This window comes from Dipodomys merriami, unplaced genomic scaffold (assembly GCF_024711535.1).
Source record: "Dipodomys merriami isolate MVZ:Mamm:240054 unplaced genomic scaffold, mDipMer1.0.p SCAF_31, whole genome shotgun sequence".
Taxonomy (NCBI): Eukaryota; Metazoa; Chordata; class Mammalia; order Rodentia; family Heteromyidae; genus Dipodomys; species Dipodomys merriami.
The window spans coordinates 6,714,536-6,737,955 of NW_027204604.1; the positions used below are offsets into that span (position 1 = coordinate 6,714,536).

Here is a 23,420-nt window from a genome sequence, read left to right on the forward strand (position 1 = left end):
GTCAAGGCCACAGAAGTGTCCAAGAAAGGAGACAACCCAACCACACACAGCCCAATCCTAACAAACCCACAGCCTCCTCTCTCAGAGCTCTGGTTCTTCATTGAGTCCCGTCCCCCCAAAGCCCAGAGCATGAGTCCTGTCTGGAGGAAAGGCATTTAACCTCAATCAGTGAGCTCAGTGGAAAGTTTTACTACTTGTCAGGACCAAAAGGAAAAATAAAAGAAGAAACTATATGCTTTTGAAAGTAGCCTGCCTCTCAGTAGGGGAGGAAGTGTGAGCAAAGGGAGACCTGAGCTTAGATTTTAGATGCAGAGTGGTAGCATCTTTCAGGGATTCTGGTTATGCCAGCAAGAACCATTAAAGCCTGTCCCTCCCCAGCACTGGCCATGGCCTATGATGCCTCAGAGAACAGGGAAATAAAAGACAACTGTGACCCAAATCTTCCACCCTGAATAGGGACCAAAAACAACTCTCCAAATGAAGGCCACCTGGAACACCCAGGTGCTGAAAGGCCACAGCTAATGGGGCCAAAGCTGTGGTTTCTTCTTACAAGAAGGCCAAGAAGAGGTAGACAAAGAAAGCCCTGTGCGCCAGCCACAAGCAGATGTCACACCAATGAAGCCTATGGTCACACAGGAGATGAGACACACAACGAGGGAGCGGACTGGGAGCTCACTCTGCCTCATTCTGAGCAAAATGCAAAGAATCCATCCTGCAGACAATGGATAAGTCATGCTCTGCAGAGAAAAAGACACGGCCTCCTATCTGCCCATACCTGATATCAAGACACAGGAACTGAATTTCCTTCCAACCATAGCTCCAAAGCTTCCTTTGTAGGTGCCTGTCCTGACACCAGCATGGCCAATGTTGCATACTCGTTGGTCCCAAGCACCCATTGCAGCCAGCCCAGCCCCAACACCATCTCAGGCATAGCTGAATGACTGGTATCTGAATTCCCCTCTAACTTCTCACTGAACCGTGTGAGTCCCTATAAAGGAAGGGGTGCTATACCCTAATCCTTTCCACCAGAACCAGCTTGAAATAGCTTCAAAAGAAAGCATTTGCTGGATGACCGGACGTGGCCTCTGACCTTAAGAAGTGTGGAATTTCAAGACAATCACCTCCTTCCTTGAACACCATGGAGGTCCCTCCTCCAAGGAGCAAATGCCAGCAGACAACACCAACAGCCACCAAGCACTGGGCTCTCATCACATGAAAGCATAATCTTGAATGACACTGCTTATCACACATCCTCCACGATGCCAACAAGCCAGAGCACCATCCCCATTGCCTGACAGAGAGCCAGGCTCAAAGACATGAAGTCCCTTGCGTGAGTGTACAGATCTTTTGAGTAGCAAAATTATCATTCACCCAAGGGCTCTTAAATACTTCAAATACAGTCAGCCCTCCATATTTTGAAGGCTCCTTATCCATGGATTCAACCAAACATAAAAGAATTGCACCTATACTGAACATGCACAGACATTTTTTTTCTTATCATCATTCCCTGAACAGTACAACTATTTATTTAGCATCTGCACTGTATTAAGTCTTATAAGACCTTTATAGAATACTTAAATTATATGAGAAGATCTATGTAGGTTGTGGATACCTCCAACACCATTTTATGTAATAGGCAGATTTTGGAATTCTCGAGGAAGTCCCAAAACCAGTCCTCCTAAAGATTCTTAGTGCTACCTCCTCAGACAGAAGAAGGCTGAGTGAGCTCGAAGCAATAAGCAAACTAAATGGTGAGACATGGCCATACTGGGGAGCAACCATCCAACACATAACCACTTGGGGGCCACACATAAGCCATATCTAAGCCCCATTTAACACTGGACTTTGCACGTTTTAATGTACCATTCAGTTTGTACATTCCTGCGCTTTCTATACATGGAATCCCATCTGATTTCTTGTATTTGCACATGGTTATGACTCAGACATTCATCCATGCTGATCATTATAGGCTAGAAATCATTCTACTTCATGAGATAAATACTCTATAATTCATCCATTTTCATGTAATAGACATTTGAGTTGCTACTGAATCTTTCTATGATGAACACCACTGCAGTGAACATGCTAGTTCATATCCCCTGAAGAGTCTCCAGGGAGTAGGTCAGGATTAGCACTGGTGGCTGTGGGTGGGCACCTCTGATTTTACTAGGTAATACATTCCAGGGGAAAGGAAGCCAATTGATACTCCCTTGCTCTGGGTAAGATACCAATATTTGGTATCTTTAGGGTATTTTGGTTTGGTTTTGCCAAACTAGAAAAGTATCAATGATCGATTATGGTAGTTCTAGGATGTATTTGTTGATTATTAATGAATTTGAACATTTTTCCCCTAAACTTAGGGGTATTAAATCATTTGCCTGCCAGGTGCTGGTGGCTCATGCCTGTAATCCTAGCCTATAATCTCAGGAGGCTGAGATCTGAGACAGGATAGTCCATGAGACTCTGATCTTCAATAAACCACCAGAAAACTGGAAGTGGTGCTGTGGCTCAAGCGGTAGAGTGCGAGCCTTAAGCTGAAGAGCTGAGGCCTAGAGTTCAAGCTCCACGACCGACAAAAAAAAAAAATCATTTGCCTATGGGCAGAAGAGCTTTATGTTGGAAGAAAAATGCTAAATTTCTAGAAAATCGGAAACTTTGAAAAGAAAATTAAACAGTAATGTGTGGGAGGAAATAAACATTAAAATGATAGTTGAGGTAAATATACCCATTCCCAGTTTTGAAATAATTTTTAAATGTATTATTTATTATTAGGTCTGCTTAGAAAAGTTACATTAAATTTTTTAAATATATTCAGATCTGATAGCATCTAATATTTTATTAAGCTGCCACTTTAGAAAACAGGATCCAGAACTTGGATATAAAAAGTTGGATATAAAAAGGCAATCAATAGTTTATTTAAAGAAAGGTAGCACAATAGAAAGACTTCCTTCTTCCAGGATGAAAAGTAAGCTCAGAAATTAACAACCCTCAGAAGAGAGCTGAAAAATAAATGGCCCAAGTTATGTGCACATCTCTAGTGACATCTCATTCCTTAGTCTTACTTCCTGGTCTCTTGCCCCAGGGGCTTTTTGTTTCTCCACTTCCATAAGCCTTGGAAAGAACCAACATGTTTCTTGTGTTGACTTCCAAGTAAGTTCAGTTGCATTTTGTTTTCACTTGATACATTTCAGGCACAGACTTACTTTTTCACATTAGGAATTAACAGAAGCAAGAAGAAACTATCAGAGGATCCTGGACAAAAGCCAGCTCCTAGATACACAGCATCTTCCTGGCAAGTTCTCAGGTCCCGTGGGAGCTAATTCTGAGAAGAGGTCACAATTCAACCTTCTGTGAAATCACTTTGCAAATATCCACTTTTTTACACATGTATATATTTATCTTTATATTTATTCATATGTATATTTATACAAAAATACCAATAGTAGCAGCATGTTATATATCAATAGCAGAAACTACTTTTCCAGGTTGTGCAGTCATCTGAACAAAACTAGAGACATCTGGCATATTCCATTGATAAAAAGGAAAAAAAAGATTTAGGAAGAAAAAAAACCAAAACCCTAGAAAAATTCAAGATTCTGTTACTGTGGTGGTACTTGGTATCATTTCTTTTATTAGCTCCTCAATCATCATCTAAAAGGAAAACATTCTTGAGTAACACCATTAAAAACAGCTTTGATAAGCACAGTCACTACTACGTCGCAGAGGTATGATACAGTACTGTCCTATAACACTAGAGGATACAATTAAAAGGCATTACTGAGATTTGATTCTACTTTTCCAGCAGAGAACCCAAAGGATGGTATGACACAGCTCTGGAAAGAAATGCACTTTCAGGGCTGGGAAGGTGGCTCAGTGGTAGAGTGCTTGCCTTGCATACATGAGGCCCTGGGTTCGATTCCTCAGCACCACATAAGCAAAAAAAAAAAAAAAAAAAAAAGCCAGAAGTGGCAGTGTGGGTCAACTGGTAGAACACTAGCCTTAAGCTGAAGAGCTGAGGGACAGCGCCCAGGCCCAGAGTTCAAGCACCACAACAGACAAAAAAAAAAAAAAAATGCACTTTCTTAGATAGGATTTCCTTCCATCAGCAACATAGTCTAAGTATTCACTCTCTTCATGAACATCAGCTACAAACCATTTGAAAAGAAGGGATGGGGAGCAGGAAGAAAAAAGCAAATTTCTACTTCAATGAATCCATTACTGTCTCGCCCAGGCTGAGGTAAGAGAATAAAAAACACAACGGGAATTAGGCCCTCAAACAGCCACAGTAGCACACATGATTAAAATTATCCCTATATCCAAATAAAACTATTCCTGTTCTTCTAAACTTGTGAACAAAAAAAAAAAAAAACCACATAATTTGTCTCTACTGGATTGTTTGACCAGGGATGACCTTAGAGTAAACCTTTGGAAGTTACTGTCATGCTAAAATTATCATATTTTTCAATGGCTTAAACAAGAACCTGAATAAAGGATGAACATGTAAGACACCTCCATCTTAAATGTCCTGTCGACCACTGCCAACTTTTGTCAGGTTCTCAAGGCTAATACTTATGCTAAGAACTCTCTTTTCTTAAAGGGACATGCCACACGGACTCATACCTTCCTTACGAGCAGCATGGCCAACTGAGACACTGTCATATGCCCAAGGAAAAGCCACAGCAGCCTCTGCTTTCCCCATTCCATCCAGAAGCTCCATTCAAAATCAGTCGGGTCCTAAAAAAGATCAAAACAAGAACTGATATTATCAGAGGGACTTGAGTATATGTCTGAGATGGAACACAAACCCCACTTAATAGCACAGCTAGAAATGAGGCCTTGTGACGCTAACTTCTGTAACAATAGCATATAACCATTTCTATTCTTTCCTCCCAACACACCCAGAACTACTCCCTCCAGCTGGTCTGGTCTTCCCTGCCATTTCCCAAGCCCACTCTGTACTTTCTGCGTAGTTGTGTCTTCCCTAAAGTGGATTTCTCCAGGGTCCTACATGGGATAGAAAGTATCCTTATTCCATTTTGTAAAAGATGGAACAAGGCTGAAAGGCATCAACTGATTTCCCCAAGGTAACGGATGGTACGAGCACTGAACTGGAGATATCTCTGTTAGATACCAAAACTCGTTCTTTTCACTTCAATAAGAAGAGAAATGCAAGTTGGATATTAATGACATCACTTAAAGGTAAATCCTGTTCATTACTTTTAAGTAAGCAGCAGGGTAATTATATGGATAGAGAAATTAACAAATTTGCATATAGATTTATGGTGAAGGAATGAGAGGTACACCACCTGTCCCCTGGGTGAAGCCCTGTATCCATGGAGTGTTTTTTGCCTATATTGATATCAGACGCCATGGCTGTGTGTGGCTCTGGCTGGGGAAGGCAGGAGTGGACATCACGGCACCCGGAGACCCACATCTCACAGCCCTGCTTTCTCAGAAGTGCCAGACATGGTCAGGGCAGCCACGTTGAGCACAGAGAGCAGAAACACAGACAGGAGCCACCCTTAAGTGGGTAATGCAAGCTTAGCCAATTGAACAGCTTGGTACCGCCATGACTAAATCAGAATTTTCTAGCAGAATTGTGTGGGAGAGGAAGGAATCCTCCAATGACAACTGACAGGGAACATCTTACCAATCTCTGCAAATGCAACTTGTAGCCACTTAAATGGATTTAGAGGGAGGGAAAAAATGCTTTCTGAATCTGAGAATGAAGGGACAATTTCATACTAGTTACAAATGTTTGTTTTCCGGAGAATATACGTGTGTGTGTGTGTGTGTGTGTGTGTGTGTGTGTATGTGTGTGTACCCAATGTTGATTCATACCAGACTATAAGAACAGAGGAAGTAAGCCAAACAGCCAAATCTTAGAGATTTAGCATGGATTTACACAAACATACCACCAATCTATCTACATCCTAGCCATCATTACCTTGAACATGATGCATAACCTTCATCCCCAGCACCATCATCATCTTCGTCACTACTGAATGTTCTGAGTACCTACACATAAGAATTTACTGGACTCAATAAGTTAACAAACATGGTTGTTACTTCTGAGCCATGTGATCAGCAACCAGGCAACACTGAGAAGTCTGAGGTCTGGGGAATTGAGACTTTCTGGGCCTGGTGTTTTTCAACTGCCTCTCTCCCCTACACAGAGCAGTGTTTTATTCCAGACGATGTGGGAACCCATAAAAGAATTCTTCATCCTTAAGGACCTAGAAGTCTACAAGACCCACAATACCCACTCCACCTCATCCACAATTAAGATGATCTGAAAACCAAGAACAAAGGAGGGAAGGAGCAGCAAGGCAATCTCTCTACAGAGAGAGACCAGTCTTTCCTTATCCTACTATCACTGACCAAAGACACAACCTCAGAACAATCCTGAATATGGTGGGGTTTTTTGTTTAGTTCATGGATTTGATCATCTAGAGCCATTTTGGGTTCACAGAAGAACTGAGCACACAGTACTGAGTTCCCATACACCTCTCCTTTCACATGTACCCTCCTCCACTGGCATCATCCCCTACCATCCCCTACTAGTACCATTGTTCTAATTAGGATCAAACATCGTCACCCAGCATCCAAAGTTTACAGTAGGGCTCATAATTGGTCAGGACACTCATGAGTTTAGATAAATATAAATATATGTGTGTGTATATACATATATATATCTCAGTATCATACAGGTGGTTTTACTAATCTAAAAATCTTTCTTTTGCTCCACCTGCTCATATCTCTCTCCCTACCAGCTACCGCCTCAATAATTTTACCTCTTCCAGAATGTTCCATAGTTGGAATAAAATAGTTTTGTTTTTGAACTTCATGTTACAAAAGAGTTAACTGGGAGACTGGGAAAGCAAATCATTTGTCTGTAGTGAACCAAGGGCATAGCTGGGCATCAAAGAGGAAAAAGTTCCCTGAGATGTTTCTAATTGCACCAGCCCTTTTCCTTGGGGCCTCTGCCCCACACCACCACCTTCTAACTAAACTATCTCCAACCAAGAGGGTGTGTCACCAAGGCCCCTTAACCACGGAAGCCAGCCCAACCGCATGCACAAAGTAAGTGTTCAATGGACAGTACAATTTGAACGTCCATTCGGGTGTGGACCCTTCTCGCTTGCAGGCCCCAAACTTGACCACACTGTAAGCCACTCTCTTCAATTCTAGGACTTTTATTATAGTTAATTCACATGCCTATACTTTCTCTCTAGGAGAAAAAAAATGGTTCCCTAAGAGTAAGACCCTCCACTGAAATCTGTACTACAGATGCCATCTATTCAGAGAGCCTTTTAACTGGTGGGGCAGGAGAGGAAAGGAGTAAAAAAAAAAAAAAAAGCAAACAACTTAAGTCATTTAACTATCTGACTCTGAGACTCCTTGTTTGTAAAGTGAAGAGCTGAAGTAGCATGATGTCTAATATCCCTCCCAGTGAGTGCAAATAAGAGTGTCCAGCTAAAGGAGAGAAATACTAAGAGAGTACTGTGCTCATCCACTCTTGGATTGAGTCCTGGCTAAGAGAAAGGTGATGATTGCCCTAAAAGTTAAAAAAAAATCCCTGGCAAATGATGATTTAGGCTGTCAACTCACTGCTGTGTAAACATTTCCTCCTTCTAGCCCTGAATTCTAATCAGCCTTAAGCCTGTCCAGATCCACGCTCTTACTCAGACCCCTTGCTTGGGTACCACTCTCATGACAGGCAGACAGACCTGATTCTGGGTTTTCTCTTGTATTCCCTGCAGACAACTCTAAAGAAGCCACAGGCTTGAAGCCTATTTTCCAGCTGAAGACAATAAACCTGTGGCTAAAAAGCTGAGGTCAACTAAATTAAAATAGTGTACAAGTGCCAATGTCAGGCAAAATCCCAAAGCACCCATTAAAATGCCCCAAGTAGGGAAACTCACCCTGACCCACAACAGTTACGCCAAGTACATTACTCAACTGGATTCCCCACAATGCACCATGTCCTTTCTAGTGAGCACAGGTCAGAGTATGGCGCTACCATAGGTACAGTGGCACTATAGATCGTTCCTATTGGCTAGAAATCTCGACAATTACAGATTCTAGGAAAGGTCATAGAAGAGTTCTCACCCACAGCACACCAATGAATCATTAACCAAAAATATCCTGGAGTCTCTACAAGTCTTGTTTCTATCCATACCCTAGGCTAGACCCAATCTGAGGTACATTTTCTACCTAGTGAAACATTCCTTCCGCTCTGTCCCTTTTCACACCACCAAAGTAATCATTTTTTTTCATTGGTTGTGGGGCCTGAACTCTGGGCCTGGGCACTGTCCCTCAGCTCTTCAGTTCAAGGCTAGTGCTCTACCACTTAAGCCACAGTACCATTTCTGGTTTTCTGTGGTTTACTGGCAAGGAGTTTCATAGCTTTTCCTGCCCGAGCTGGCTTTGAACCGTGATCCTCAGATCTCAGCCAGCTGAGTAGCTAGGATTACAGGCGTGAGCCACCAGCGCCCCGCCATATCATGCCACCCAAGCCATCTGTTCACAGTGTGGATTCAGTGCCCCTTGCCTATGCTTCCATGTTATGCCACAGCTACCTCCAGGCTGGCCGCTTCCCACATTGTACTTTGGTACAGGTTACTGAGCTATGGATTCCTTCCTATTTGGTCTACACATATGTTTAGCATTGTGCCCGGCAATAATTCGGTATATAGTAGTCAACAAACCCTGTGTGAAAAGTAGAAAGATTACACAATGGTCTTATCCATTTTTAAGATACTGGTTTACATGCAATCTTCTAACATGGAAGAAATGATGTCATTGTAAGAATAACAAGCTGGGTGTCAGTGGCTCCTGCCTGTCACCTAGCTACTTAGGAGGCTGAGATCTGAGGATCACGATTTGAAGCTAGCTCTGGCAGGCAAGTCCTGTTAATCTCCAATTAACCACCAGAAAGCCAGAAGTGGCACTGTAGCTCAAAATGGCAGAGTGCTAGCCTTGAGCTAAAAAGCTCAGGGGCAGCGCCCCAGGCCCCGAATCCAAGTGGCAGGACCAACAACAACAAAGACAAAAAAGAACAAGCTAAAACATAGAAAACAATTGCAATAGTGCCTGGCATATATGAAACATAATGTATGTATGTCAGGTAAATATATGGGCAAACAACAAATATTTGCTGGAGGCAGATAGCTGTGGGTAAGAGAGTTGAGCTGTTCAAGCTCCCAACCCAGTCAAAAGAAAGGAAAGAAGTATAGTGAATATATGGTTGAACAAAGGGGAATATCACATTCAATAAAGCTATCACAATAAAGCTATCTGCAATGTCGCAGAAAAGCAGCCATCTTAACCTTTCCTCAAGACCATGTATCTGCATTGGCTCTGCTGCCAATGGGCTCCGCCATTACTACTCCACTCTTCCCTACAAGACTTTCTATACATCTGATGTTACAAACTCAAGAACTACATATCCCAGAATTCCTTGCAGCTCATGTGTCTGCGAATGGCCAAGCTTCTGGAAGAATGGTGTCTATGCTGGGGATTCCAGGGTCTTCTTGCTTCTTACTGTGGCAGCATTTGGGAATGTACCCTAGCACCAGGTTCCCAAGCCAAGATCTGTGTGAATAGAGTGCAGCTTGATTTGCCTCGTGACTCTGGAAACTCACTTCTTGTTACTCCTGAAGCCCTTTCAATTATCCTGATATATCTGTAAATCCTTGCAATCATTTTCTTTGTTTTTAAAATGATGGATAGATTCTATTGTTGACTGCAATGAAGCCATAATTAACACACTATAGGAAAAATATTTCTTCTGATTGGAATTCAGCTCTAACTTTTCATAATAATTCACACTGAAGAATATTATTCTGAAACAAATCTATCCCATGAAGCAAACACCAGCTAGGGAAATCCAATGAATGGATAATGCAGGCAATGAGTGTTTATGACAGACACTTTCAAAAAACACTTTTCTTTTTGTACTTTAAGACAAAATAGAAAATGACATACTAACCAGTCTGTATTTTTCATTATGCATTTTATTCATGTCTTTCCATGGAAAAACAGCAGGGAAATGAATGTATTTTCCACCTTCCTTACCCTCATAGCTAACACATTGCAAAAAACACAACATAGCACAAATACTAGACATTTTGTGTAAACACATCACAAATAGCATTACTTGCTTATTGTGTACTTGGAGATGATACTGAATTCCTAATACCACTGAGTAAACATTTCTCTGTGATCAGAGAGAACCTTTATAAGGTTCTTGAAGTTATAAGAGTTTCCCTGCACATTCAAAGACAGCAAGCTCACCTTAATGCCCTAAAAATTCCCAGACAAGGAACACAAAAGAAGACTAATTCTGCAGAAATTCTGCACAGAAGGGACACTGCTCTCTGGATGAACTCGAGCGGATGATTCATCGAGCAATTACTGGAAGAGTTTTCTTTTTCTTTCAACAGCTGTTTTGCTACTTCTAAACTAATGTGAGCTAAATCATCTGCGTGCTCACAATTTCCAGAGACCACGGTCTCTCCCAACCAAAATTCCTTAAAGATCAAATGGCCCCACTCATAAAACTTATTTTTTTTTCTATAAATAGCAAAGTCTATGCTGGTACATCTTTCGCATGCTGCACAGGTGAGGTCTTCTGTGACCAGGCTGGGAACAGCACCACGAGAACCAGCACAGACAGTACCATGTGTGCACCGTAGCGCCTCTGCATGGCCAGTGAGTCCAGTGGTAGAGGGAAAATGTTTTATGAAAGAGAAGTATCTTGAGAGGGCTTCATCAAATGATGAGGTCCTAATTAAGGTAGGCAAAGTCTTTGAAAAGCTTCAACCCGACTGCCATCCTAAACCGTGCAGCATCCTTTCATTATATCTCCCTCTCCCCACCTACGTCTCTGAAGTCACTCTAGGTTACGCATGGCTACAGAGATACTCGGTTTCACGTGGATAGACTTCACATGGGTAGACTTGTCTCCCCTTCATCCTAAAAGTAACAGAGAAGAAATCTAGATTCATCCATTTTCTACTACTGAGAAAATAGGCCTAAGACTGGGTGCTTCATAAAGAAAATAGGTTTACAGTTTTATTTAGGCCAGAGTTCTGGATATTCAACATCACTGTGCTAGTTTGGGTGAGGACATTGTGGTGGATATCATCATGGCAGAAGAATATGCCAGAGAAAGAGAGACAGACAGACAGATAGACAGAGAAATCATATGATAATGCAGGAAGCCAAAACAAGTCCAGATCCCAGAAAACCAATTCAATCCCTACTGTGGGCTCACCCCAGTGATTGAACAACCTCCCACAAGGGTCTACTCTGACAGCTCATACCACCTTTTAATCAGCACACTGGGCACCAACTATAGTCAAGTCATAGTCATACCATGGAAGGATCAAGTGTTACAAAGAAACATTAAATGCCACCATGAAATCCAAGGGCACAAAATATATTCTCTTCCCCACACTTCTCAGACTGGAAAAACACTAGCCATGTTTCCTACAAGTATATAGAGGAAAAAGGGAGCAATGAGTCCAGCTGATAAATAAGTCAGAGATTATGATTAAAAAATGTAAAAGACAGGACTAACCAGAAAACAAGTTACACAAACATATGACTTCTGTCTACAAGGTATGTTCATAAATCATGCAGCCCATTAATGTCAGCTCTTCAGCATACCACAAAGAGAAAGATGTCACAATAAAAACCAAGAATAAAAGTATCTCCAGCCCTTTGGGCACCACACCCTCTAACGCGGCCCTCATTCTCAGAGAATCTGGGTTGTCCTCAGAAAGTCTTTGCACACTCACAAAAGCTACTAATACACTAGTCAACTAGGATACCAGATGGAGCCCCAAAATGGTGGAGGTGCCCAGAACAGAAGGCCAATTTTAAATAGCATGATAAAATAGAAAGAAAGAAATGCAAAGTTAAGGGTTTTGTCATCCATCTAGGGAAATAAGGGAGAATTCATCGTGCTAGTTACCACCTTTCTCCTTGAATGTTACCTGCTGAATGAAGGGGGAAGCAGGAATGGGAAGTGATGGGAAAGTTCTCCCACATGCCTCCTTTGCCCATCAGCTGCCCAAGCTATTCAAGAGACCCGACCTCCAACAGCATTTCTGGGCATGCCCAGTGCTATGGCTTGGAGATGATGTAAATGAGTGTGGCAATGTTGAGAAATGCCTGAACATATAAAATATGAGCCCTAGGAGGACGTAGCTAGGTCCCGGCAGGTATCACCTTCCCAAGAGGTTAACAGAGGTTCTCACAGAAGCCTGATTAGTTCTCTGGAGAGCGGGTTATTATGGCACACAGCTCTCTATCTCATGGCCTGGCCTCTCCTGCATACAGCCAGTTCCCACTACATTTCTTCAACGTGCTGGGATGCAGCTAAAGGTGGAGCTACCAGTCTTGTACTTACGTCCCCTAAAACCCTCAAACTGTTCTTTCCCAAGACTAAGCTTGGGGTATTTTGTTAAAACATCAGGAAGCAGATGAATACAGTCAGCCTTCTTGGGATGCTGAAGGAGTAGGGAGGCTGGGCAGAACAAATGGGAACTAGACCGAGGAGTTGCTCATCTTCAGAATGCATTGTCCTCTCTTTCCTCTGACTGCTTCAACCATCTCACTTCAGAAATGAATTGTGTGTTGATAAATAGTTATCTTTGTTGTTATGCCTAAAGCTCACTTTAACTCAATTCGACATGCTGGCTTCTGATTCTGGACAAGATCCAGAAGGCACATTTCTCTCTCTCTCTCCCACTAAGGAACAGCTCAAATCCATGGGTGCTGTATAATAGCAGACACCATCTGACTCAAAGGTGGAAGGAGAGCACTGTTTGGCTAAGGGGTCCAGGACTGCAGGAACAGCAGCAAGCAAAATCAATGCAACAACTGACTGGATGGGATTAGCAGCAGAGGCACGTGACCAGGGAAGACACTGTTAACTGAGAGCGCAACAGAAATTACTGTTTGAACCACAGGGAGAAAAAAGGACCCCAAACAAGAAACTTCTGAGAACTATGGTACAACAGCAAAAGATCTAATAGATGTGTTACTGAATTTTCTAGAAAGAATAAGAGGAGGAAAAAGGTGGTGCTAAAAAGCTCTGTAAAGAAATAATGGCAAAACAAAAGTTTCCAAATTTAGCAAAATTCATATAAACATACAGATTCTGGAAGCTGCAGGAATCCCAACCAAATTAAACACATTCATTAAAAGAATGACGATGAGCCGGGCGCTGGTGGCTCACGCCTGTAATCCTAGCTACTCAGGAGGCTGAGATCTGAGGATCGCGGTTCAAAGCCAGCCCGGGCAGGAGAGACCGTGAGACTCCTATCTCCAATAAACCACCAGAAAACCGGAAGTGGCGCTGTAGCTCAAGTGGTAGAGCGCTCACCTTGAGCTGAAGAGCTGAGGGACAACGCCCAGGCCCAGAGTTCAAGCCTCACTGCTAACAAAACAAACAAACAAACAAACAAAGATAATGACGATGAAAAGGGTGGTATGGATAAAGACACATAGTAAATTGTCACGTTGAGTTGAAAACCTCTTTATGCAACTACCTAAACATAACAAAAGATATTTTTTAAAAATTTTTAAAGAAAGACAAAAACCCAACATCAGTGGTTCATGCCTGTAATCCTAGATAGTCAGGAGGCTGAGATCTGAGGACTCTTGATCAAAGCCAGCTCAGGCAGGAAAGTCCAATTAACTACTAAAAATCCAGACATTGAGGTGGAGCTCAAAGTAGTAGAGTGCTAACCTTAAGTACAAAAGACAGTGCCCAGGCCCAGAGTACAAGCCCTAGAACTAGCACTCATGTACATGTGTGCATACACACATATGCATGCACACATGCACACACACAAAGACAAAAATGAGTAGAATGGATGGTTAAGAAATGATTCATTGCTATGGTATCTGTAAGGCCTTCACTTCAATGTAACAGTAGGGGAAGGCTGAAGTAAAGGATGGACAATGATATACTACATATACATTGATCAAAACAAAAAGGAAAGACTGTGCTGAAATCAGATGAAGTAGACTTTAGAGAAAGGAAACTGCCTGGGTTGAAAATAATCAGTACATAATAACAGAGGAGACAATTTGCACATAGTTAAGAATCCTAGCAATGTGAATAACCTACAGAAAAACTGTACACATGTGTAGTTGGGGATGAGGAAGGGAGACAATCTGTCTGTGAATGGCACCCATGTCCAGTGACTGGATTTAAGAGCTCCTTATAATTACTTAAGATTCAACCATAGAGAAGGATGAAATCATGTTCTTTGCAGAAAAAAATGAATAGAACCTGAAATCGTGTTACACCCAAATACACCAGACTGAGAAAGACAAAATATCACAGGTTCTCTCTCATATGCAGAATCTAGACTCCTCCCCTCCCCCCCAAAAAAAAGAATGATGAGAACTGGTCAGGGGATAGGAAGCATGGAAAGAAGGAAGGGGAAGTTGATGGGGGAATGAATACTTCTTATATGTGTTTGAAAATAGAATCATGGAACTCATTAAAATATTATTAAAAAAGCATAAAACGGCAGAAAACAAAAAGGCAATATCGGGGCTAAATTTGATCAAAAGTACAACATGTATGGGAATATTTCAATGAAAGTCCAATTCATATATACACACTGATAAAATCCCCTATTGGGAAACCAGATTGAGATCCATAGAATTTCTCTGCTCTATTGTTGCAACTTTCCATAAGAACATCCTTATTTCAATATAAATACCTTTTTTTTGGGGGGGGGGTCTGGTTGTGGGGCCTGAACTCTGGGCCTGGGCGCTGTCCCTCAGCTCTTCAGCTCAAGGCTAGCACTCTACCACTTGAGCCACAGCACCACTTCTGGCTTTTTTCTTTTTGCTTATGTGGTGCTGAGGAATCGAACCCAGGGCCTCATGCATGCAAGGCAAGCGCTCTACCACTGAGCCACCTTCCCAGCCCTAAAATACCTTTTTTTAAAAGCAACAGGAATATTACTTGAAGTCTTAAGATACAAAAAGGCTACCAGTTTCCATGGTTCAACCACAAGGCTTAGAACTCAGCAACACAGACCTCTCTTCGCCCCCTGGTGGTGGCTCAGTGCACTCACTGCCAACGCTGCGGCGTTTGTGGAATCTCAAAGTGGATGACTCAGGCTTTTCATTTGCATACCCATAGTCCCCTGTAAATCTTTTCAAACTTAGTTGTAAAATTTTTCCTTCAAACTCAATATATTTCCCATGATGAGAAGTTTATTTATTGAATCCCAGATACAAACAACTTTACTTAGAAAGCAGCTTCTCAAGATTTAAAACAAAAAAAACACCATGTGTGGAGTAGGAGTTGCAGTTACTGGCATAAGGAATTACACACCACCCAGAGCATACTCTGGTTTCTCTTCAGATCGCATAAATCTTTCGCCTTTTACTAAAGATTTCCGTGGAGAGGAACAAACCTGAGTTTTCAGTCAATTTTTTGAGGCCTTGTTTTCTTGCAAGGCTAATTATAAGGTTACAAAGTGAGATGTTACTACTTCTGAGCTTTTAGCACTTAGTTCTTTGCACTCACAAACACCGTGTGTCCAAACAAGGCTCTATTGTACAATAAAGTCTTCTAGACACTGCCTTGTACTGCTTTATTAAGTATGCAGTATGCTTCTAATGTAGAGGACTTTACCTAGGTTACTCCATGAAGTCTGGCAGCAGAATCATAACAGGCAAACTTTCAACCACCTCAAACTGTCTAGAAGCTACTGTCAAGTCCAACCAAGGTTCCAGCATCCTGCCCCCTTGCCATTTCCTTCCTCCAAACCACCATCAGCCTGCAGCCCTCCCCGCCACCTGCCATCTCCCCTGTGTCTCATGATCTGACTCTTACCTTTAACTGCTGCTTCTAATTTCTTTCCCGCAGACTTATCAACTGTCATGTCACCATTTTAAGAGGTAATAACCTTTTTTAAAATGCTGGCAGGCACCACTTTCAGGGAGCTGTACTGAGAGAAGAAAATGTCCCCTCCCCCCCTTCCACTTGCCCAAGCCTCCCTTCAAATGTCAGCTCCAAAGTGAAGAATTCACCTCGCCCTATTTTGAAATAAACTCTGTCCCCTTCTCTCTGAATGCAGCTTGCTGGAGCACTTGTATGGGGCCTGGGTGTTTACCCGTCCATTTCATTTTACCTCCTGGAAGTTCCTAACATTGAGAGTACCCACGCAAGGAACTGCAAAAAACCTATACTCCAGCTGTGGCTGTAACTTCAAAGAATCCTAATGCTAGAAATAGACATTTTAAAGCCAAGCACTGCAGCTCATGCCTGTAATCCTAGCGACTCTGAAGACCAAGGTTTATTCAAAGCTAGCCCAGAAAGAAAAGTCTATAGGACTCCTCTCTCTAATGAACCATCCAAAAGCCAGGGTTGAAGTTGGTAGAGCACCAGAGCAAAAAAAAAAAAAAAAAAAAAAAAAAAAAAAAAAGCTAAGGAACAGCACCCAGGCCCTGAGCTTAAACCCCAGTAGCTGCACAAATAAGTAAATATTTTACCAATAAAAGGAGTGGTGTTCAACATGGGATCTGTTAAATATTTTCTCAGACTGTAGCACACTCATAACAGTAAAGCAAATAAGTCTGAGCCCAGCCCCCAAACCTGCAGAGAGAACAACCCCAAGTCAGACATTCCCTTTGGCCTATGTTGCTTCACTTAAGAAGATTCTGTTCCCAACCACCCTAGAAGAGTAGCTCTTCAGTGGGCAGAAATAAACCTTCCTACAATGCTTGCTAGAAAATCCTGAAAGAGGCAACATACCCAAGAAAGAGAGGAAGAAAGAGAGGAAGGGAGGGAGGGAGGGAAAGGAAAAGAAAGAAAAAGAAAGGAAGAAATAAGAAAGAGAAAGAAAGAAAGAAAGAAAGAAAGAAAGAAAGAAAGAAAGAAAGAAAGAAAGAAAGAAAGAAAGACGACGACGGAGGAGGAAGGAAGGAAGGAAGGAAGGAAGGAAGGAAGGAAGGAAGGAAGGAAGGAAGGGGAAGGGAAGGAAGGAAAGAAGGAAGGGAGAGAGAAAGAGGGAGAGAGGGGAGGGAGGAAGAAAGGAAAAAGAAAGAAAGAAAGAAAGAAAGAAAGAAAGAAAGAAAGAAAGAAAGAAAGAAAGAAAGAAAGAAAGAAAGAAAACGACGAGGGAGGAGGAGGAGGAGGGAAGGAAGGAAGGAAGGAAGGAAGGAGAAGAGAAGGAAGGAAAGAAGGAAGGGAGAAAGAAAGAGGGAGAGAGGGGAGGGAGAAAGAAAGGAAAAAGAAAGAAAGAAAGAAAGTAAGAAAGAAGGAAAGAAAGAAAGAAAGAAAGAAAGGAAGGAAGGAAGGAAGGAAGGAAGGAAGGAAGGAAGGAAGGAAGGAAGGAAGGAAGGGAAAGAGAAAGAGAAGGAGGGAGGGGGAAGGATAAATGAAAAGAAAGAAAGTGAGAGAGACAAATGGGGGAGGGAGGGAGGGAGGGAAAGGAAAAGAAAGAGGAAGGAAGAAAAGGAAAAGAAAGGAATAAAGAATGAAAAGGAAGGAAGTAAAGGCAAAGAAATAAGAAAGGAAGGAAGAGAAAGAAGAAGAGAAAGAGGGAAGGAGGGGGGAAAGGAAGGAAGGGGAAAGAAAGAAAGGAAAGAAGGAAAGGAGGGAGGAAGGGAGGGAGGGAGGGAAGGAGAGAAAGACAGCCAGGGATGAAAGTGCTCCTGACTGGGGCTATGATTCTTCAGACGATGGAGGCGAGGCCCCGCCCTGCTCCCTTTCCCTGTTCTGAAGGAAGCTTCGCTTGGGTCACCATCTCCTAATACAGCCGTCTCTACTGCCCATCCTGCCAGTTTCTGGAGCTCCTGGCAGGCCAGCCTCCACCTCCTAGAAGGCAATGTACACTTGCTCGGGTCCAGTCAGTCCCTTCCTGTGACAATAAATGTCAGCCTAGCCTTTCCTTCCATACATGCGTTCTCCCACCTCACATTCAACGAAATCCCCACCTGCTCTGTTCCAGGCAGAGAAGATACAGAGATGAGCGAGCATCTCCCAGCCCTGCTGGTGAGACTCTGAGCCTGTGGAGGGCTGGTGGGGGGCGGCTGGGGGAGTGGGGGGAGGGAGGATAATACCAGAGGACGCAGTATGATCTGAAGCGCTGGGTCACAACCTGCACTGACACAAAGGGTCCCCCCCACCCTAGGCCCCCCACCCCCGGCTTCGTGGGTTGAAATTTAATCTCCACTGTGAGGTATTAAGAGGTGGAAATTAATCCAGCGATGGCGGTTAGAGGTCCTGTCTTGGGGAATAATTAGGATTAAATGAGGTAATTAGGGGAGCGCTCCCAGGACTGAATCCCGGTGGCTTTATAAGAAGCGAGGCCAGGCAGAGACAGATGAACACACACATGCGCACTGGCCCTGGCACCTGATGCCCTGTGCAACCCTGGCGCCCTGCCAGCAATGAGGTCATCACCACACAAGGCCCCGCCATTTTGCACATCACAGCTGTGCCCACAAAACAATCGCTTTATAAAACGCCTTGCCTACGGTATTTTGTTCTAGTCGTGAAAAATACACTAACATAGCTTTGTGTCGTTTAGATCAAACTGTGGCAGCTTCACATGATCTTTATTGTTAGTCTGTCCCCACTAGGAGAGAGACAGAGAGAGAGAAAGACAGACAGAAAGACACACAAAGAGTAAGAGGAATACCTTATCTAACACAGAACACTGACATAACAAACTGTTGCCGGTCCATCCCAAACAGCACTATTTACTACTTACAAAATAGTAAAATCAGATTTGAAACATGAAAAGCTTTATCATTTATCTACTTTGTACCTTCTTTAATCCTCCAAAAAGAGTGCTGGTCTCCAACTCAAACTCTTGGTCCAGTTCCTCTTCATGTTCTGACAAGAAAAACAATCTGCATGAATTGTAAGTCTAAACAAAACTGGATCACTTCAGCACAAAAGCCCGAAAAGAAATCCAAGGCACGCCAGGAAAATAGCCTGTGGAGTGGATGGCAGGCGGCAAACCTGCTACTTGCCTGTCTTCCTGCTTCTCTCTGACCTAAGTCTTACTGACTTTTCTGTCAGGGACTGGGTTTGAACCACGACCCTCAAATCTCAGCATCTACAGTCGCTAGGATTATAGGCGGGTAGCACCAGCTTAAGTGGTGAAAATATTTTACACAGACCATGCACACATTGACAGCGACTGTGGCTGCTTTTGTATAACAAAATGGAATCAAATCATGGAGAAAAGTATGTGTATTGGTATACAATATATCTGCCTTTTCTCTATTTTACAGTACTGGAAATTGAACTCAAGGACTTGCACATGCCAGGCAACTGCTCTACCACTTGAGCAACAACCTCAATCCTACAAAAGCTTTCAAATAAAGGATATAACAAAGTCTTCATCCAAAAGCATCTTTTTTTTGGGGGGGTGAGGGGGTCTAGTCGTGGGGTCTGAACTCTGGGCCTGGGCACTGTCCCTCAGCTCTTCAGCTCAAGGCTAGCGCTCTACCCCTTGAGCCACAGCACCACTTCCGGCTTTTTTCTTTTTGCTTATGTGGTGCTGAGGAATCGAACCCAGGGCCTCAAGCATGCAAGGCAAGCGCTCTACCACTGAGCCACCTTCCCAGCCCCCAAAAAGCATCTTAATGGTGTACAATGAAGCACAGTAGGAGATACTAGGAATGAAGCAAGGTAAGACTAGCATGATGAAGGAGAAGATGCACATACCACCAAGAGGAAACTAAAAGAGTACATACCCGATACAGTAAGTAATGGGTGATATGGGGTTAATTCTCAGGCCTGGGCCACACAGTGCATAGTATAAAGTGTGTATGGGATAAGACAAAGGAAAATCAACACCTGTCAGCTCCAAACCTAAGAGCTATATCCCCCGAATTATCCCCTGAAAAGCAAGGGGGAGGGGTAGTGTCATGAAAACATGATCACAACACGACCCTGGTTTCAGAGTAGAATGGAGAGACAAAGTGACCCACACCAGAGGCAAGCAGTAGCCCCAGTCTCAGTCCCCATTCAGGAAGGGGAGGGGGAAACCCTCCCAGCCCTAAGTGTGTATGCAGCCGCAATAAAGCTGGCATTGGAAGCCCAGACTTCCTGAAGCTGGACTGCAGCTCCCCCTAGTGGGAAAAATGTGCTTGCTGCCTCCTACAGCCGGAAAGAAGGGCAAAGTTCAGCCAAGTGTCCATCTGGGGACCTAAGGGCCAATGTCCTTCCTCAGCTGGAAAAGCTCTCCAGTGCACCTGGGAAACTCAGAACGAGATCCTGCTCAGCACTGTCTACTACAGATCCAATCAATACACACACACACTTATTACTTTCTAAAAGTAACGAAGGGAAAAAAAATATAAGTGAAATATATTTTCTTATATTTTATTTCACTGAAATTTTGATTCCCAGAACCATGCCCCTCCCCCAAGCCTCAGTGAAATAAAATACAGGAAGGTTTAGTTCATTCTCATTTTTTTCCTTCTTTGTTTGTATATTCCTTCCCCGCCCCCTTACTGATTCTTTGTAATACAAAGTACATAGCATCTTTTCTGTACCTGTCCACTTAGGTCAGCCACATTTTAAATGTGGGGACAGTAGTCCCACTATTGGATAGCATAGTTCTAGACAAAAAAAAAAAAAATCCTAGCTGGGCGTCTGTGGCTCACACCTGTAATCCTAGCTACTCAGGAGGCTGCAAACTGAGGATCGAGGTTCTCAAAGCCAGCCCAGGCTGGAAAGTCCATGAGACTTTTATCTCCAATTAACCATCAGAAAACTGGAAGTGGTGCTGTGGCTCAAGTGGTAGAGCACTTACCTTGAACTGAACAGCTGAGGGACAGCACCCAGGGCCAGAGTTCAAGTCCCATGACTGACCAAAAAAAAAATCCTCCTTCACATTTTTAACAATGTTTGTGTAAGTGTGCATGTCAGTCCTGAGACTTAACTCAAGGCCTGGACTCTATCACTTGAGCCACAGCTCCACTTTTGGCTCTGTGTGTGTGTGTGTGTGTGTGTGTGTGTGTGTGTGTGTGTGTGTGTGTGTGTGTGGACTAATTGGAAATAAAAGTGTCACAAACTTTCTTGCCTAGGCTGGCTTCAAACCACAATCCTTAGATCTCAGCCTCCTGAGTAGACAGGATTACAACCACCAGCACCCAGATGCAGCTTTGACCATTCTTACAAATCATCTTTGCCTGCTGTCTTGGTACAACTGCTACAGACGGGACATAAACCTGTAACTGCAATATTCATAAACCCTTGGGATATCAATTGCCTTCAAGATTAAAACTGGATGAAAATTCACAGCCACAGAAATTAGTTGATACGGAATTGAAGCTGAGCACCTGCCACACAGCCATCTTCCCAGAAATTGTGACAGTCCTCGCACCTCTCTGCCCAGGCAGGGAGCCTGGAATCCCCTTCAGGCCACACAGGGAAGACCCTGGGGCTGTGGAGCGCCAGCTATTCTTTCTCTAGTGCCCGGATTCCATTCCCCAAATTTCAGCACTCAGCAAAACTGCCTGAGCGTATAGAAATGAAGTCATTCCCATGGATGAATCCTGATCATTAGTCAGCTGTTGATTTTTCCCCACCTCCAACCAAAGGACAAAGCAGGTCCTTATCTTACCTACTTAACAAGAAATTTCCATTTAATCACTGCCAATGATTAAAGGTGGCAAACCATTTACTTAAAGTTTCTAACTACAACATTTTGATGGGAAATTAGTTCTGGGGTGGGGGTAACTACAGTCTAATAATAATCAGGATACAAGGATCTCACGTTTGCACATGCGTGTGCACACACACACACACACACACACACACACACACACACACACACACACACACACACCTGGTCTGATACAAGCCTTTGTGGGGAAGAGTACATCCAATTGCAGAATGAGAGGCCCATTGTTTCTGCATTTGAAAACCTCCAATCGGCCCCAACTGATTCCCAAAGAACAGCAGGAGTCTATCTAGAAAGACCTTGAACACATTCACATACATCCACTTTATAGTTCCTCCTCTAGGAATCCTTCTGAGAAAAAAACAACCAGGCACGGTACAACAGCACAAGTACATTCCTTACAAAACAAGTGAACTTAAGTCTTCAACTCGTGAAGCTAGAATAATAAAGAAACAGAGCAAACTGCAGGAACAATAAGGGACGAAATAATAAGATGCAGGCAGAAATCAATGAATCAGAGAACAAAAAGAAACAATTGAGAAATCTAACAAAAGTCAAAGCTGAAACGATGATTGAGATCACTGGCACAGTTGATCCAAGAAAGAAATAAGCATAAGGGAGGGAGAAGTAGAGAAACAGAACAAAGGAGGGGGGGGAGGGAGGAGGGAGAGAATAGAAGTAAAATCTACAATAAGCATGGAGGGAAGCAGAGCATCGAAAGTGAACAAAATTAAATAGAGAGGGGTGGGCACAGTGGCACATGCTTGTAACACTAGATACTCAATAGGTAAAGATCAAGAGGATTGTGTTTTGAAGTTAGCCTGGGCAAAAAAGTTAGTGAGACTATCTCAAGCCAGATATAGTGGTGTGTATCTATAATCCCAGCTGTGCAAGAGGTAGAGGTAGGAGGGTAATGGTCTGAGGCTGGCCCAGGCAAAGCCCATGAAATCCTATCTGGAAAATAACTGAAGTAATAAAGGGCTCTGGACATGGCTCAAGTGGTAAAGTGGCTGCCTACTTAGCACGAGGCCCTGAGTTCAAACCCCTGTACTGCCAGAAAGAAAAAATATACACACTCAAACACACACATGAAAAGATAACTACATAAAGCAACAAGTAAATGAAAAACATGTGCACCACAATATCCTAACCAATTGAAATGCTATATGAAAGGAGAAAGTCCTAGAAAGCTACAAATGGTCAGACAGGTACAAGAAGAAACAGAAGATTTTAATATGAACCAGCAGGTGGTAAACTGATGCTCTCACAATGGCCTCCGATCCCCGGTGGTGTTGTGTTAAAAACTGTGTTAAACTGAGTAGATCCACTTTGAAGGCAGAGATAGTCACGCTTTCCAAGTTTATTAAATGGGGATGGGAATGTGGCTCCGTGGTAGAGGGTTTGCCTACCACGCATGAAGCCCTGGGTTTGATTCCTCAGTATCACAGACACAGAAAAAGGCAGAAGTGGCACTGGGGCTCAAGTGGTAGAGTGCCAGCCTTGAGCAAAAGAAGCTCAGAGACAGTGTCCAGGCCCTGAGTTCAAGCCCCAGGAAGGACTGGCAAAAAAAATATACAAACTACTTGGTTCATCATCTTTCCTTATGTTCAAGTAAGCAGAGACATGAAGACTTTTTTTTTCTTTTTCTTTTCGCTTTTACATTATTCCTGGGGTTTGTCAGGGCCTGCGCACTCTCCTTTATCTTTTTCTCTCAAGACTTCCTCT

At 43.0% G+C, this 23,420-nt stretch overlaps 1 protein-coding gene and 1 non-coding gene across 2 annotated transcripts in view; one reads left to right on the forward strand and one right to left on the reverse strand.

Moving 5' to 3' along the window:
• Positions 1-23,420, reverse strand: part of Hhat (hedgehog acyltransferase) — a 233,025-nt gene that overhangs the window by 195,312 nt on the left and 14,293 nt on the right. The window contains exons 3-4 of the mRNA XM_070041440.1: positions 18,822-18,889; positions 4,621-4,734 (exon numbers count right to left, since the gene is read on the reverse strand). Coding sequence (XP_069897541.1) covers positions 4,621-4,734; positions 18,822-18,889 — 182 coding nt within the window. The remainder of the gene's footprint in view (positions 1-4,620; positions 4,735-18,821; positions 18,890-23,420) is intronic.
• On the forward strand, positions 15,387-15,504 carry LOC138841236 (U5 spliceosomal RNA). Its single transcript, XR_011376350.1, has one exon. It is a non-coding gene; the product is annotated as a U5 spliceosomal RNA (small nuclear RNA).